Source organism: Vombatus ursinus, unplaced genomic scaffold (assembly GCF_900497805.2).
Source record: "Vombatus ursinus unplaced genomic scaffold, bare-nosed wombat genome assembly UNPS02014778.1, whole genome shotgun sequence".
Lineage (NCBI taxonomy): Eukaryota > Metazoa > Chordata > Mammalia > Diprotodontia > Vombatidae > Vombatus > Vombatus ursinus.
Window position 1 is genome coordinate 170,895 of NW_020954556.1, and position 17,647 is coordinate 188,541.

Genomic DNA, 17,647 nt, shown 5'->3' on the forward strand with positions numbered 1-17,647 from the left:
GGCCACGCTCAGTGCTGTAACAGGCAGGCAGTTTTTGCTGTGATTTCTAGTTGGAGGGATGCAGAGTACAGAAAAGGACGGAGCCGTGACGTTTGTACAACCACACCGTTTTATTGCTGGGCTGCCTCATGGAGGGCACCATGCATAGGCCAAAGTGCATAGAAGTTGAGAGCTCAATTCCCAGGCCTCCCATTGTGTCCCCAAAGTTGAACTAAATGTAGTCTGTGTTCTCTCCAGCAGCTGAGACTGGCCACCACACGCCCACCCTGAGGAGCAGTAGCCAGCTGATAGTCCTGCCAGCTTGAAGTGGGGAATGGAGGGATTAGGAAGGTCAATGGGTTTCCTCCCCTTGCATGTTACCCCCTTGGAAACCCAAGTCTGATCTGCAGAGAAAGGCAGCCAGGAAAAGGGAAAAGGGGCTTTGGGCTGCTGCTGCTCCCTGCTTGGGAGGGAAGCCAACAACTGTAGTCCTGTGAGGTAATGCCTAGCACCACCTAGTGCAGGTCGAAACAGATCCAGGGTGAGCGGGGTGGCAACCCCAGCAGCAGAGAACACATGAGGAGCGGGGCCCGGGCTTTGGCTGCTTTTTCTCCAGCCCCTTCCTGGCCGGGTCTGCAGGTGGGCCGATGAACACTAGCCTTGTTCATTCAGACTCTGCTGAGGCCTGATGTTCCCGAGATGAGCGCTCTTTCAGAGCCAGGGAGTTGGGCGGGCTGCTAAGGGCACAGCCCTTCCTGGATCCTAGTGCCTCACCCCAGGTGTCAGGGACCTGCCGAGACGGGTTCAGAGGGCGCCAGAGAAACCAGCCACAGGCTGGCTCTTTGCTCTTCTCCTCAGGCCCTTTCCCACCCTGGCTGCACTCACATCAAGGTTCTCATTAGCAGCTGCCCCCGCCTGGGTGCGGAACATACCTTGGGTGCTTGCCATGCTGCAGTTGGGAATTTTGTAACTGCATGAAGGATGGGCAGAGGAGGAAGAGGGGGCCTCCCCAAGCTCTCCGTTCACTGCCCACATCCCCTTGGGTGGGCGGATAGGCTCTAAGTCTCAGCAGCTCTTTGAAGCTCAGTATGAAAATAGGTTCCACGCCCCCTGCCAAGACTGAAGAGCCTTAGAGCCAATTGCATCCCAGTCCCTTAACAGGGATGACCAGAATGGGAGAGGGGAGGTAGTGGGTACAAAAAAAATCAAAGGGTTTGTAAGTACTGGGCGTCTGCCCCACTTCTCTCCCTCTGAATGATGTTTGTCCAGGGAAGAGCTGTAGCCTCCTCTCCTGCTTCCTTGGCACCCTTCAAGAGCCCCGCCTTGGAAGATATGGTCTACAAGCCAGGAGCTGAATGCTAATGGCCTTGGAAAAGCAGGCGCCATTGCCAAGGTCTGAGGAGGCAGTCAGGCCTCCCCCCACTCCAGGGAGAACAGTGCTAGCCATGCCAGGGGAAGAGGCTGCCTTGAGGCAGAGGTGTAGACATGGAGTCCCCCCCCACCCCCCACGGTTCTGGCTCAGACATGGCCTTGTGGGGGTGAGGGCAGGTTCAGGTGAGGACTGTTTGGGGGGAATTTAACAAAGGCAATAGCAGCCAACTCCTTGCAGAACTCTTCGAGCACTACCACCCCCTGCAGGAGGGTCTGATGGTCCATTCTACAGAAAAAAAGCAAAGGGTCACAGCTGCCCAGCTGCCCAGGGGCTGGTGTTTCCCCTGGTATACCTTCCCTGATACTTACAGGACACAGCAGAGAAACCTGCCAGAGGCAAACAGCAGGGCCCTTCCCCAGCAGCGCCACCCCCCACCTCCTGTCTTCTAGGACATCTCCCAAAGCATCAGCATCACCTGAACAGGTACTTACTGCTCTCCGGGGACCTGCCCAGTCAACTGCTTCCTAACCAGGAGTAGCTTGCTTGAGAACTGGGGCACTCGCTGGATTCTCTGCATCAAGTCTCCAATTACCTAGAAAAGATGAGCAGAGGCTGGGATGGGGGAGGGGAGATAGAGTAGTGGGATCTAGAACTCCTCTTGTGGCCTTTCCTTAAGGTGCCAGTCATGGGCCACTGTGGGGGTGGGGAAGGAAAAGGAAGGTGCCCATCCCTCGTTTGCCCCCTTGCCTCTGATACCATGTTGTGGACAATGAGCCAGCCTTGGGATCCCCTTCACTTCTCTTTCCATCTCAGCTTGCCTCTTGGTTCTTTGGTATCCTTACCCTCACAAGCACAGAGAAGAGACTCCTGCAGCCAGGGGCCAGGCTGATGTAGGGGTCCAAGAGGTATTCATGGATATGGGGGTGAGGGAATAGGGCCAGGCGGGACAGGACGGAAGTCACTTGCAGATTCAGACTGTATGGCTGTGGAGAACATGGTGGGTAATATTAATGAGGGGGGCTCTCTGAGCATTCTCCAACTTCCCCCCAACCAGGACTCCTGGACAGTGTGAACGTATGAGGGGGAGGCAGAGTGCACGTGATATGTGTGACATGGATGCCCTGGGGCTGAGGGCTGAGCATGTTGGGGCATGAAGAGCAAAAGCATGATGGGCCTTCCCCACTGGGGAAGGTTAGGGTGGTATGTGGGTTTGGAAAGAGGGAAAGTCAGGAAGAAGGGAGGTAGTATTAAAACCCAAGGCCCTGATAAGAAACCTGCTCCCTACAATCAGTCATCCTGCCACTGCACCATTGTGGTTGGCACAAGCCTAGCTTTATCCTGGGTGCCTTCCTCGTGCTATTTCCTCAATGCCTTACCAGGCCAAGCTGTGGGATTGCCTAATTATACTTATCCTGCTACCTGATCCAAGATCCGTGCCATCCGATTGAAGAGCACTTGGAGGAAGTGACCCTCAAAGAATGGAGTCTCGGGCTCATGGGGATCAAGCGGGGTAGGAGCCAAAGGCCAACCCCAGGAGGCAACTCGGGAACAGCATTCCTGGAACTGAGATAAGACAGAAATCTGGGTTTGGGCAGGTTCTGAGATATTGGGCCTGATGGAAATCAGGGACATTTTTCTTATACCTGTATACTTTAGAGAGGAAGTCAAATTCTTTTGTTTGTTTGTTTGTTTTGGCTAGGCAATGGGGTTAAATGACTTGCCCAGGGTGACACAGCTAGTTAAGTGTTATGTGTCTGAGGCCGCCTTTGAACTCAGGTCCTCCTGAATCCAGGGCTTGTGCTCTATCCTCTGCGCCACCTAGCTGCCCCAGAGAGGAAGTCAAATTCTCAGCTCTTCTTTAGAAATGAAAGTATACTGAATGGCGGGAGCTTATGTCCAGAGGGTGAGTGATGACACAGGAAGAAAATGATCCCCATATTAGGTAGGATGAAGATGGAAGGCAAGAGAATCATCAAGGAAAACTCACCAACCCATAAGCATCATGGACATAGGTGTCATAGCCAGTCTCTTCTAGAAAGGCTGCAGTCTTGGCTTCTTCTGGGACCAGGCAGAGGAAACTGAGAGATACAGGAAGGAGGCAGCCAGGTGTTAAGGAGCTCAAGCAGGGAGTTCCACCTGAGTCTGGGTCTTAGACCTCTGGGATCTTTTCTCCCTCCCTACTTGGTCTCCCATAGCTGGTGGCCAATGGCCCAGAGGCAGAAGATGAGGCCCCAAGTCATTCCTGGCTCCCAGCCTGCTCACTCAATGGTTCCCTATGTCATGGAACATCAGTTCTCTATGCCCTCCCCTTCGAGAAGAGGCCCCTGCCCAGAGTGAGGAGAAACACGCTCTAGCCTGGGACTCCTCACCTGTTGACAATCTCCGTCACTGCCGTCTTGCCATCCAGGTGGGGAGTGGGAGCTGGAAGTCTGGAGGCAGGCTGAAAGCCAGAGTTTGGGAACCCATCTGTGAAGTAAGGGTCTTCTTCCAGGTCTCTGCAGGGCCAAGGGGGACCAGTGAAGGGGTGCTGAGGGGAGTCTCTACCCTTCCCATTCCCTTTTCTCCCTCCCATGGCCTGCCTGCCCCTTAGTCCCATATCCTCACTCACAGAGTGTCCTCATAGTTTTCTGGCTCAGGCAAGCCCCGGGCCAAGTACATGCGGCCCTCCAGGTTCCGAAGGAGCAGCATGTGGATGATGTGCTCATTTGGTTTCTGTAGCAGCTCTTCAAACAGCCGCAGGGTGGCTATGCTAATCTGGGAAGTACAGAAGACACAGGAGAGGGTGTGGAGTAGGAGTCAGGGTCTGCAGCCGTGGAGACTGTCCAGCTACAATGCTCACAAAGATGAGGCTTCTGTGCTTGCCCCCTGAGCCAGGTGAGATGGCTATAGGGAGAGGACGGGAGACAATAAAGAACCCTGGACTAGGAGTCAGGGTATCTGACAGTAACTTGCTGTGCGATCCTGGGCAAGCCAATTGATTATGTCTTATTTTCCCCCGGTAAAATGGTGTCAACGATAACCCGCCATGTCTACCTCACAGATGTAAAAATGCTTTTCAGATTACAAGGCCTATACAGAATGAAATTAGATGCAAAAAAAATTTGCATGCTAAGTTGCTAATTACTTATTGAATTCTGGAGGTCCTGGGCCTGGAAAGAGCCAAGGAAAGATGAAATATCTTAGGGGGCTCCTGGTTCGAGGAAGCTGCCACAGAGTCTTCTAGCTAAAGAGAAGTGTCAGGCCTGGGAGAGAAGAGGGAACTGCTAGAAACGGAGGCCATCTCCCATCCTCACCTCATCAGAGAGGTGGTCACAGTGTCCAATGAGGCGAGAGCACAGAGAACGGGGGCTGTCCTCAGGAGCTTCAGGCTGCTGGTCTGTGCCCACGAAGAAACCCACAGCTTCCTGCAGCAAGGCTGGGGAGCACAGCTGGCGCAGCAAGGCTGTCAGAAGGGCTGTGGAGGTCAGGATTCTCTGCTCTGCTCTGTGAAGGGAGATGACCTTAGGAAGGAGAGAGGCCTGCGAGAGCAGCAGCTTCCCTGTTGCCTGTCTCCTTCCCCACCCTAATGAGGTTTGGAGAGTCAAAGATGAAGGGAAAAGATGACTCTGGAGGTTCAGGCCAGCACAGAACACCTGGGGGGTAAATATCAGTAGCTTTCATTGAAGATGACTGGGGCCTGAGATGCCCATGATCCTAGGAGATAGAAGACGGAGAGGTGGGGCACCGAGTTTGAGCCTACCCTTTGTGTGCCTGGAGGATGACGACTTCAACTTACACATGCAAGAGTTGGGGCTGCAGGGCTGCCACAAACAGCTTCTCAGTCACAGCCTTTGCTAGGGCACCTGCAACAACCTAGAGGCAAAAGACCACATCTTCTGAACTAAAGAGCAAGTGTTCAATAATAGGTGCCCAACCACACTACTCAGGCATCCAGGAGATACTCAATGAATAAGAATTTAATTGAGAAAGAGTGGGGAAGGTGGGACTCAATCTATGTGTTAGTTTCTTCAGAGCACTGAAGGAGACAATTAGGGATACCCAGCCCACTCAGTTCCTGCAAAGATGCCGCCTAGGAGCGGGAGACAGGACATGGGCCTCTGCCAACCAGAGATGACGGCTGTGCTCCCCTGTCCTAGGAACCCAGATCAGCTCTTCCATACCTCATGTGCCTCCCTGATGAGGTGGTCACAATAATCAAACCAGCCCAAGAATGCAGCTAAAGCCTCTCTGCCCGGGAAGGAGGCCTCATCTGAAGGTGCACTGGGCAACCTGCAGGGAAAGAAAGGAGGGGTCTGGGTGCGGAGGAAAGGGCTCCTGGGGTTTCTCCCATCCTATGTTCAAGGAGCTCTGTCCCCGAGGGTCTCCTAGCCTATCTAGGTGTTTTCCCCTGGGAGGGTTCTACAGAAGGCTTCTGAACCAGGGCAAAAAACCAGGTAGACAGAATGAAGATGTCCCACATTTGATGCCTACCTACCCTGCCTATGATAGGATGCTTCTAGCCAAAGGCCTACCTCCAGCTGATGCCCTCTAGGGTGGCGATGTCAGCAGGGTCAAAGAAGCTGGGCATGGCCCGATATAGCTGGCAAAGGTGTTCTGCCATTGCAGAGCACAGAGGGCTCCTTTGTACCAAGTAGGTGGCTGCTGCCTGGGGGGCAACACCTACCAGGAGCAGCAGGTTCTCCTGGGCCTTCAGGGCCACTCGACTCTTCTAGGGGATGGAGACAGAGAATATCAGGGAGAGGAGCACCTAGAGAAGCCAACAGGTCCTCCTCTTCCACCTGTCCCATCCATTCCCTCCCCAGAATCACCTGCCCACATTTCCTTGCCCCTGCCACCCACTCAGACTCCTTTCATCCCCTCCTTGGCCAGCACCTTGCTTTTGCACAACCCGATCAAGGAGGTGAGTAGATTGTTCTCCCCAAGCCCATTGTCAGGTTCTTCAGTTCCTCCTGGCGAATAGGCACCAGTGGCCTGGGCCCCCCAGGACTCCCCATCAACTCTGGGGACCCTGCTGGAGGGCTCTTCAAGGGGAGAGCTCTTGTCCTGGTGGCTAGATGTCTCTTTCTTTCCCACAACTTTTTTGCCCTGCAAAGAAGTCTGGATGAGTCTCAGTCGTGGCATTCCTGCAGGCTCTCCTTGGAAAGGTAGGATGTGTTGACACTACCTGTGTGCCCTTGGACTTGTCACATAGAGATTCCTCTATGCTTCAGTCTGCTCATTTGTAAAATGGGGGTGGAAGAGAGGTGTTGGACTAGATAACTTCTAAGGTCCTTTCTAGCTTTAATCTATGCCAGGACTCAACTTAGTCCCGGATAGACTAGAAAGCAGCTAGCAGCACCTTCGAGAAGCTCATCTCTGGGCACCTTCTCTGTCCCTCTCTGCTCCCAGAAGGACATGGAACTACTTGTCTAGAACTTGGAAAGCTGACATTCCCTAATGGGCTTTAGAACTCTGAACTGTCAATTCCAAGCTGGGCCTACCTTGTGTGGTCTGGAGGTGTTACCCAAGGAGGGGTCCTGTCTCTCCCTCCTCTTCTTAGGGCCAATGCCTACCTCAAGAATGTAGGCGAGCAGGGCTGGATCCTGCTGGATCTTGGTGCACAGAACAGTGGTGAAGTGTACCTCCTCCTTTTCTGTGGGAGATCCAGCAGCAGTCCCACCAAGCTGAAGGAGTTTCTGGGAACAGAGGAGCACATGGGAAAGAGAGTAAGACAGGGGGTCCTGGTGGGAAGGAAAAGGAAAGGAAGGGGCAGTATGCTACATTCACTTATCCCTCTATCCCTTCCACCCCCATTGCTCTCATTGGTCCCATACCTGCACAGGCCGGTGGACGTTGAGGTAATGTAGAAGAGGGTGTTGTACTTGGGCTAGGATTCTGCTGAAGAACAGGAACACCTGCTGGCGCATACCTGGGGGATACTGAGGGGCCAGTGAATAGAGAAATTGATCAAAAGACTGCCATCCTATCAATGGGAACAATCCCCTTATTGCACGGCAGGGGGTGGTGGGTGGGTGTAGGGATTCCAGATCCCCTAGAGAGAAAACATTGGTGTGAGCTTTGGTCAAGAAATAGGTAAAACCCCATCTCTGAAATGTAGGCTTGGGGGATATGGGAGAGTCCTCATTGCCACAGGCATAATCTCTGCTCCCAGATCACCCCTCCATCGTGTCTGTGCACATGGCCATCCCAGTTAGGCCTCTTCAGGGGGCTGTGACTTAGGATTACAGGACAGGAGAGGAGAACAGAATCTAGGAACTCTAATTCCCAGATTCCAGTCATCCTTTGCATAGCATTTCATTTTCCTCCCTCAAGAGCACCTCTCCAAGCGGTCCGTGGAGGCTCCCTCTAGCTGTATGGGCCAGGAGCTCCTCGGGGGTCTGAGGCATGTTGTGCCCTACCTCAGCCTTCCCCAGGGTGCACAGGGTTTCCAGGATCTTGTGCTGTAGCAGGTATTCAAGGCAGGGCCCCGCCTCTCCAGCTGCTGCCTGTTGCTTTTCTTCATAGACCAGGATATCTAGCATCTGTTTCAGCCTCCAGGGAATGTCTGTTTTCTTGGCTGGAGTGTTTTCATCTAAAGCACGCACAGGAAGAGCTCTTATTTAGGACCCTCTTGCCAAAATGGAGGAAACAAGTGTAGTGTGGAGGGTAGAGGAAAGTTATAGGGTCATGAGGGCCAGCCCATGGAAGACAATGTGGAGTCAGATCCAGAAGCCAAATCTAATTCCAAGAACAAGGGAAAAGAAATGAGGGCTCCTAGATGAGATTCCCTTTCAATAAGACAAAAACTGGGTCCCTTGGGGCTCAGGATGCCAAGTGCTCTTTAGACAATTGTCCATCAAAATGATGGCAGCATCATTATTCTCCTGCCTTCAGGAGGCAGAGTGGCTAGTGCTCCTTTAGGAAGCTGTCCAGGACTGGCATTTCGACAGCAGATAGCTTGGGGCACCTTTTAGCTTTGGGTCTGGCTCAGAAGTCCTAGACTTCAGGGTATTTATCATGCGACTTAGAAGACATCTAAGAGGCCTACTGGATGATCATTCCCTGAGTTCTGTTTAGTCTTTCTTTCAATAATGAGAAGATTATAACTGCACGTTAGCATGGGAGAAAAAAACAAACCAACTATTTCCATGGGCTCTGACTCCCCCCTGCTCTATTTACTCTGGCCACCTCTGGGGAACAAGAGCTAGTGGGGGTGGGAGGTGGGAGGAGGAATGGAGCTCTTGGTCAGCTAGACCAAGGATCTAACCGTAAATGGCACTTTAAGAAAATAAGAAAAAGATTCGGTGCTTCTGAGTTGGCCATAGGGCAACCTTCAAGGTCAATGAGTTGGCCTCCTGCTGTGTGCTAGCACTCTCTCCTTTAAGGTTATCTTCCACTTCCTCTTTCTGTATCTTGTATGTACCTATTTATTTACATGTTGTCTCTCTCATTAGAATTTAAAATTCTTGAGGGCAGGGATTGTTTTTGCCTCTCTTTGTATTCCCAGCATTTAGCATGGTGCCTGACACATAGTGTTTAATAAATTCTTGCTGATCGACGAGTGCCTGTCACCTTTTCTCTAGGACATGGGATCCAGAGTGCTAGTAGCACACACCAGGGGGACCATTTTAGCTTATGAAGACAGATGACATGAAGAATCCTGTGTTTATGATCCAAGCCAGCCAGAGCAGCAGAGGTTAGAGCACCTGACTTGAAGTCAAGAAGACCTGAGTTCAAATCCTACTTCAGACACGGGATTCCCAGTGGTTCCAGGGAGATCCCCCAGTAGATCACAGGATCATAGGTTTAGAGACTATTGAGCCCAACTGCCTCGTTTTTCAGATAATGCACAGAGAAGTTAGGTCACATAGCTGTTAAGTATCTGAGGTGGAATCTGAATCCAGGTCCTCTTGATTCCAAGACCAATGTCCTCTTCACTAGACTGTGCCGCTTTCTAGAGAGGCAGAGAGATCTGTTCTGGATATTCCATAATTCTGCCAGTCAAAGGAATTCTCTGGGTGATTCTAGGACCAACACAAACCACTTAAATCTCTGGGGCAGGGAGGACTAGTCAATGCTGGACGGGAATTCAGAAACCATATCATCTAGCCTGTACCCAAACAGGAATCCTCGCTACAACCAGCCTGACAAGAGATCACTTTGTCTCGGGTTGAAGACCTCCCCCTTGAAGGAGGGAGACACTCCCACTCCCACCTCCAGGCAGGCTCCTGCACTTCTGGCTATCTCTCATTGTTCCTCCCTTCCTCCCAGCCTAGATCAACTTCCCTGCATTCTTCACTCCTACTTCTGCCCTCTGGAGTTAAACAGAACAAGTCTAATCCTTCTTTCACATGCCTATTCTTCAAATATGTGAAAGCTGATCACGTTCCCCCAAGTCTTCTATTCTCAAGCCTCTCCTGAAACAGGCTCCTTCGGGAATGTGGGCTAGAATGTGGAGATGGGACAGAGCAGAGGATGGGATCCAAAACGTTACTGCTACAGGACATCCTGATTTCTGCCTTCCTGTCTCTTCTCCAAAATAACAGTCCCTAACTTTGCATTTCTTCTGGCTTTATGTCTGGATAAGCTATCTGTACTCTCATCAGCTTACTCCATCTTTCTGTTGTTCAGTCGTATCTGATTCTTTGTGACCCCATTTGGGGTTTTCTTGGCAAAGATACTGCAGTGGTTTGCCATTTCCTTCTCCAGTTCATTTTACAGATGAGGAAACTGAGGCAAAGAGGGTTAAGTGACTTGCCCAGGGTCATAGAGCTAGTAAGTGGCTGAGGCCAGACTTTCAGATTAGGAAGATGAGTCTTTCTAACTTCAGACCTGACACTCTATCCACTGCGCTACCTAGCTGCCCCAAGAAATAATAATAGCTAGCAATTTTATATAGCACTTTATGGTTTGCAAAGTGCTTTCAAATATTAATTATCTCATTTGATCCTCAATACAACCTGAGGAGTAGGTGCTATTACTATACCCATTTTACTGATGAGGAAACTAAGACCAAAAGAAGGTGAAGCGACTTACTCAGGGCTCCACGGCTAATCTAGTAAGCATCTGAGATTGGATCTGAACTCAGGTCTTCCTGACTCCAGGTCTAGTGTCTGATGCCCAGTAAAAGTCTGATGGAGCTCTCCCCCTCCCTAAGCCCTAATGTAAACTCTGGGAGGTGAGCACAAAGGACACAGTCTGAGATTACTCAGCGACCAGCTTATGTTCAACAGCGCTGGTGTTTGACTCCTGGCCCACTGGAGGCCAAGGTCTGACGGACCGTCATAAGGTCTCTTAACAAATAAGGAATGAAGAGATGTTTTCCTTCAGAGTCCTCAGCTGGGAAATGTCCCCTCAAGGGGATCTGGGATATTTTTTAGACCTTCATCTCCAGGGAAAACAAAGGCCTGCAGGGGCTGGAAGAAGGTAAAACACCCATCTTCTTGGCCCATTGAAGAGGGAGGACCATGCCCAATGCTATTCCCAGATAGAATGATCCACTTAAGAGAACAGAAATGGAGAGACACTGAGAGACAAAAGGATGGGCACTTCCATCTCTAGGACCATCCCACTCTCTGCCTTCTCTCACTTGGCAAGCTGGCAGGGTAGGCTATTTGTTTATGCTCTCGAGACTCCCCATTTCTGATCCAGGTAGGCTGTGACCTCCAACCCTGTGATATCTGAGGGGAAGCCAGGACAATTACGTCTCACCTGTGGTTTCAATGTAGTAGTGAGTGATACCTTTCCAGTGCTCCACAAAGGATTCTAGCAAGTCAATGCTGGGCTCCCGCTAGAAAGACAGAAAGAAAGTGTGAGAGAGGTACAACTTAAAGTGAATGCCCCAACTCTTCAGCGATGCACATCTTTTCACCAGCCAGCATTGACAGTGCCCACAAGGAGCTCTGACCAGGTCTTTTGGGATCTATTAGATTTGGATCTGAACATCCAGCTCCATGACCCCACAGTGGGTGCTTCGTCTTCATGTCTTTTCTGAAACTTTTGTTTGGCATCATTTCTAGGAGACTGTATGATAGTGGAATGAGTACTAGATATTGAGTTGGAAGGCCCAAGTTTTAATCTGACTTCTGCTACTGTGCGACCTTGAGCAAGTAACTTCCCCTCTCTAGGGTTCACTTTCCCCATCTGAAAATAGTGCGTATGGGGGGGGGGGTAGGGGGGATTAGATCTTTAACATCTCCTATCATCTACCATCATGATGCCCTCTCCCTTAACTACTATGACTATACACTATCCTAATCTTCCTCCTACCTGACCAGCTCTTCTGCTGGCTCATCTTCTTCCCACTCCCCACCCTTGGCTATCCCCCAGGGCTCTGTCCTCAGCTAAGGTGGGCAGGGATTTTAGGGTGCTATCAAGACCATTACTGAAACTGCTGACATACATGAACTGATGTAAAGTGAGGTAAGCAGAGCCAGGAAAACAATATCCACAATGACTACAGCTAAATGGAAAGAACATCACCAAACAATCAACAATGAACGTTTCGAAACTACAAAGAACAAGCCCGGCCCCATAGAAGAGCTAGGAGAAAGCACCTCTCCCTTTCGGCAGAAGTAGGAGGTGGAGGGGGTCATAGGTAAAGAAGATTGCATCTTGTGGCTTCTTAATTCCCAAGTTATGTGGTATGGTGGATAGAACTCCAAGCTGGGCCTGGAGTCAGGAAGATCTGAATTAAAAATTGACCTCACTTAGCAAGCTACACTTAATAGTTGGGTGTTCTTGGGCAAGTCACTTTAACCTCTGCCTGCCTCAGTTTCCTCATCTGTTAAATGGGGATGATAGCACCTTCTCCCCCTTGTCGTGAGGATCAAATAATATTTATAAGGCACTTACTTAGCCCAGTGCTTGGCACTATGTAAATACTTATTCCTTTCCCCTTAATCAACTGTCTCCAACTCTTCAGAATGTTCCTTATATACTTCCTGGATGTAGTCTATTTCTAGAGGGGCTTCCCAACCACCTTAGGTCTTCTGTGACCGGGTCCCTACCACCCCAACATCTAACTTCAGGCTCCCAAAGTCTCTTGGTGATCTTCAGTCAAGTGGAACAATTCTGATAATTGGCCAGTCACCCAACAGCCCTCAGGAAGCTTAAACGGACTTCATGAGAGGGTTTATTACTAGGATGATTTTCCTACTATGCTTCCCAACGAAGTTTCCCCACAATGGTTTTTTAAAAAGACAGACCTAGGAGCAGCTAGGCACTACACTGGCCCTGGAGTCAGGAGGACCTAAGTTCAAATCTAGCCTCAGACACTTGACACTTGCTAGCTGTGTGACACTGGGCAAGTCACTTAACCCCAACTGCCTCACCAAAACAAACAAAAAACCATAGCCCGAGGATCATGGGATCTCTAGTTAGAACGGAGAGAGAAAGGCCAATTCTCTCCATTTATAGGGATGCTTGTCTTATAAAGTAGCAATTAACCCATATTCTGTTTTACAGAAGTAACTCGTGCAAGAAAGTGAAACAACCTGCCTGAAGTTACAAACCAAGTTAAGAATTGACAGTAACCTAGGGAAAGAAAAGAGAAGGTACAGGGATCCTCTACCTTGGGTTGGGGGAGGGGAGAAAGGCAGGCCAAGGCTAAAGGATCAGAGATTTAGAGTTGGACAGGAAATGGGGGGGAAGGGGAAATATTTTCAGCACTCTATATCATTATCCAAAACCAGCCTTCTTATAGGCTGTTGACACCAAGGTGTGATTTTTGAAGGAGCACACTATCTAAAAACGCCTTTCCTCTTAATCCATGCCTGTAATTCCAACATTAGAAATTTCTTTGGTCAAATGGGTAAAGGCAGAGATCTTTCTAAAATATACATACCACTGGGAGGCTAAATCATCCACTATCCCTTAATATAAATTGATGTATTAGATTAGATTTGAGATTATGGTTGAAATAAAGTCAGATTGACATGGAATACACCCAGTCATTAGATGAAAAATTGCACCCTTCTCTGCACTTCTTCCATGTAGGATATATATGTTAGGATTCACCAAATTCAGAAAAGCATGGAGCCATCTAATTAAGGCAGAGACTTAGACAATGTATTTACACTAAGGTCTATCAAAGTTACGGACCAGAGTTTGAGTTATTCTTAGGGTAGATATGAGTTAAACTCATAAATGTGAGAGGCAGTGCAGAATGATGAATAGAAAGCTAGCTTTGGTGCCAAGGTGACTTGGATTGAAGTCTTGCCTCTGATACATACTGGCTGTGTGAGCCTGGGAAAGTTCATTTAGCTTCTTAGTGCTCTCAGTCAGAGGCCTCGACAGGTGGGCTGCCCACCCTCCTGACTGCTGACGAACCAGATTAAGATGTAACTGGGAACTATTTAACAAAATAAATAAAATTGCAACAAAAACAATTATTATTATAGCTAACTTTAGATAGCACTTCCTATGCGCCCGGCATTGTGCTAAGCACTTTACAGTTATCTCATTTGATCCTCACAAAACCCTGGGAGGTGGGTGCTATTACTATCCCTATTTTACAAAAGAGGAAACTGAGACAGACAGAGGTTTGGTGACTTGCCAAAGTCTGAAACCAAATTTGTACTTGGGTCTTCTTGACTCCAGACCAACAGTAAGCCTTAATTTCATTTACAGTGGTTCTGTTTCTGAGTTTGACACCACTGCTCTCAGCAACTCTCTGCCAGTAACTTACAGAGAAGGTGGTGGCTGATCTTGCCTTCTTGGTAGAGGGAACTTTCTCATCACTTCCCTATACCAGTGAAATTCCTGGTGTAGTTCCTATCCCTAAGATTTCTAAGGATGGCTGAGATAAGTTAAGAATGGAAGCTTTTGGTCAGGATAATTTTTGGTGGATTGTTTGAAGGGGATTATTCTGGGGGTAATATTCAATTAAATTCCCATTTACAAAGTGCCTATGACATGTGAGGCTCTGTGCTGAACGTGGGGAGGTGGAAAAGATGGGAATTTTCAGATGACTTCATATTTTGCTGACTTTTTTTTTTTTTAGGAGGGGTACAGGCTGCCTGTGTGAAGTTAGGAAATAAGACCTAGAGTAGACAGAACAATTCTGAATATCTGAAGGGCTGCTACATGGAAGATGTTAAGATTTGGCCCTGAACTAGTGCAGAAGTAGGAGCAGCCATAGAAGTGACTGAGAGGCAAGTTTAGATAATATAAGGAAAAAAGCTACCCGAACAATCAGAGTTCTACAAGGCCTTCCAGGAGGTAATAGGTTCCCCTCACTAGAACTTGGAAGTGGGATGACCACTTGTCAGGAATGTCATAGAGGAGATTCTGAATCAGTTATGAACTGTACTAAATGATTTCTGAGGGTCCTTCTGACTTTGAGATTCTGTCATCTCCTGTGTTCCCCTTGGAGAAAAATTTTTAAAATTGATCAATTTGAAGAAAGTTTTTTTTTTCATTGTTATAAAAGAATTATAATCTGGGGGAAAGATTCCTGACCAGGGAGAAGAGATAAACTGAGGTGGGGTGGGGGAGAAGACTTAAAGGAAGAGGAGCAAGGGGAGAGGGAAAAGATGGGAAAGCAGGTAGATGAAAAGGGAAGGCCTTAGACGTAGGAGCAGCGTGGAGATATGGGGAGAGAAGTTGGGCAGAAGAGTTTCGGAGAAGAGAGACTGAAGTAGGGGACAGATGGGGAAGAACAGAAAACTTTAGGAGACAGATGGGGAAGAGAGATGAGTGGGAAGAGGTAGGGGAGGATCTGGGAATGGAATAGATGGTAGGAGAGGCCAGATGGAGGGAAAAGGCTAGAGAAGGGGAAAAGGAGACTTGAGGAGGTAAAGAGAGGGGGAGGAAAGAAGTATGGAGAGGATGATAGATGTAGGGAAGAGGGATTGGGGAGGGGGAAACTGGGGGGAAAAGAAGCTTGGGGAAAGGGGAGTGGGAAGGACCGAGAACTGGGAAAGGGGAGAAGAGAGACGAGGAGGTGATGGATGGGGGAGGAGAGACTGGGAAAGGAGGGAGTTGAGAAGAGAGGCTTAGGTGGAGAGTAGATGAAGGGGAAAAGCATGGGGAAGGAGAGAGTTGAGGAGAAAAGAGACTTAGGGGAGAAGTGAGGGAGGAGGCTGAGGAAGCGACAGATGGGAGAAGTAGGGACACTTGGGAAGGGGGAGAAGTGGCCGAGAAGAGAGACTGGGGAGGGGATAGATGGGAGAGATGAGAGTGGAGACAGGTGGGGAGAAAAGAGACATGGGGAAGAGAGTGAAGTGGGGAAAGCAACAGATGGGGAAGAGAGACTAGATGGGGAGGAGGCCTGAGAGGGGGCTGATAGAGGAGGGGTGAGAAAGAAATAAATTGAAGGGCACGGGGGGGGGGTGTGGAGCTGGGGGACAGACGAGAGGGGGAGGGGTCGAGGCGGAAGCGAGGGGGAGGGGATGGCCCAGTAGGAGCAGGGAGCCCCCCCGAGGGCGGGGCAGCCCCTTCCCCCCTCCCCCTACGTGGACTGGGGGCGGGCGCCCCGGGAGCCCCCCTAGCGCCCGGAGGCTCCTCCCCGCCCCGCCCCCGCCTCCTTCGGCCTAGGCCCCGGCCAGGCCTGCCCCGTGGCTCGGCCTCCCCGGCCTCCCCGGCCCGGCTCACCGCGCCCACGGCCTCCTGCAGCAGCGCCCCTAGCCGGCTCAGCATGGCGGCGGCGGTGGCCCCGGCCCCGGGCGGGGGAGGGGACCTGGCGGGGCGGCGGGATCCCTGTGCGGGTGGCGGAGGCGGCGGCGGCAGAGGCAGAGGCTGAGGCCGAGGCAGAGGAGGCTCAGGGGCTCTGGGACGAGCCCCGCCCCCTGGCCAGGCTCCGCCCCACGAAGTGACGTAACCGGCCCGCCCTGGCCGGCCCCGCCCCCAGCCGGAGGCTCCTCCCGACCAGCCCCTCCCCCCCATATACAGACTAAGAGACTGAGGCCTGCAGACCCCAACGGGCTAGGGACGAAACCCTTTCAGATCCTGTTTGCGAAGAGGCACATCACGTGGATACAGCACCCCGAGTGCCTTATCTACGTCATCTCATTTGTCCTGGGGGCTGGGAGAATAGAAATATTAACAACAACAATTATAATAATAAAATAACTAGCATGTATATAGCACCTAATCTCACTGGGTTGTTTTGTGTGAGGATCAGTAAACATTTATTAAGTGCTTACTAAGTGCCAAAATGCTAAGTCCTGGGGATACCAAAAGAGGCAAAAGTCCGTCCTTGCCCACAAGCAGCTTGCAATCTAATGCAAACAAATATGTACAAAACAAACTATATACAGGATTAATAAGGGGATAATTAACAGAGGGAAGGTGCTGGAATTAAGAGGGGTTGTGGAGAAGGCTTCCTAGTCTACAAGGTAGGATTTTAGTTGGGACTTAAAGAAGCCAGGGAGATTAGTAGTTGGTTTGGAGGAGGGAAAGCATTCCAGGCATGGGGGATAGCCAGAGAAAATGAACAAAGAGATGAGATAATATATAAAGTGCTCTGCAAACCTTAAAGTACGTAAATGCTGTCTATTATTTTACAGATGAAAGGAGACTCTTTAGAATAAGTCAGTCAATGAACATTCACTATGGGCCTACTGTGTGCTGGGTACTGTGCTAAGCACTGGGGAAATAAGGAAGTGCTGCTGTTATCTCTATTTTACACATAAGGAAACTGAGGCAAAGTGATTTGCGTGGGGTCACACAATTAGTAAGTGTCTGAGATCATATTTGAACTTGAGTCTTCCTGACTCCAGGCCCTGCTGCCTATCCACTGCACCATTTTCTTCATGTCTTGCTTTGCCCAGCAGCAATGGGGAGAGGTGGAAAAGGGAGTCAGAGAGATGTAGATTTTGACTGGTATGAGGTAGAACTTCTAACATCACTTCAGAAGTAGAAGGAGTAACTCTTAGAACTCAGAGGCTTCTCTACTATTCCAACAACAAACATTTATTAATGAACAAATAAGCATTTATTGAACCCTTACTGTGTGCCTGACACTGTACTAGGCCTAGAGGATAAAAAGACAAAAGGGACACAATCCCTCTACTCAAGAAGCTTAGATTCAGTTGGGGAAAACAACATGGAAACTTACAATACATTTTTATTTATTTCATTAAATATTTCCCAATTATATTTAAAATATTTTTAACATTCACTTTAAAAATTTTTTAGTTCCAAATTCTCTCCTTCCCTCCTGCCTCTCTCCCACCCCATGAGAAGGCAAACAATATATTGATTAACATGGATACATATAAATAGATAACAAACTATATATAAGATAAACACAAGGAGAGGAGGCACTAGCAGCCAGGACAGATTCTGGAAAAGCCTGATATGGGGGTGGCATTT

General features: G+C 49.6%; 1 protein-coding gene across 1 annotated transcript; it reads right to left on the reverse strand.

Moving 5' to 3' along the window:
- Positions 1-90: 90 nt before the first annotated feature.
- FAM160B2 (family with sequence similarity 160 member B2) lies at positions 91-15,970 on the reverse strand. Its single transcript, XM_027865360.1, has 17 exons — positions 15,926-15,970; positions 11,042-11,120; positions 7,750-7,922; positions 7,165-7,269; positions 6,904-7,026; positions 6,224-6,436; positions 5,863-6,059; positions 5,512-5,620; positions 5,127-5,203; positions 4,645-4,834; positions 3,960-4,105; positions 3,721-3,846; positions 3,339-3,429; positions 2,771-2,914; positions 2,194-2,334; positions 1,843-1,943; positions 91-1,636 (listed from the first exon to the last, which is right to left on the reverse strand). Exons 1-17 carry the CDS (start codon positions 15,968-15,970, stop codon positions 1,498-1,500), a joined length of 2,199 nt encoding a protein of 732 aa, XP_027721161.1. The 3' UTR covers positions 91-1,497.
- Positions 15,971-17,647: the final 1,677 nt, after the last annotated feature.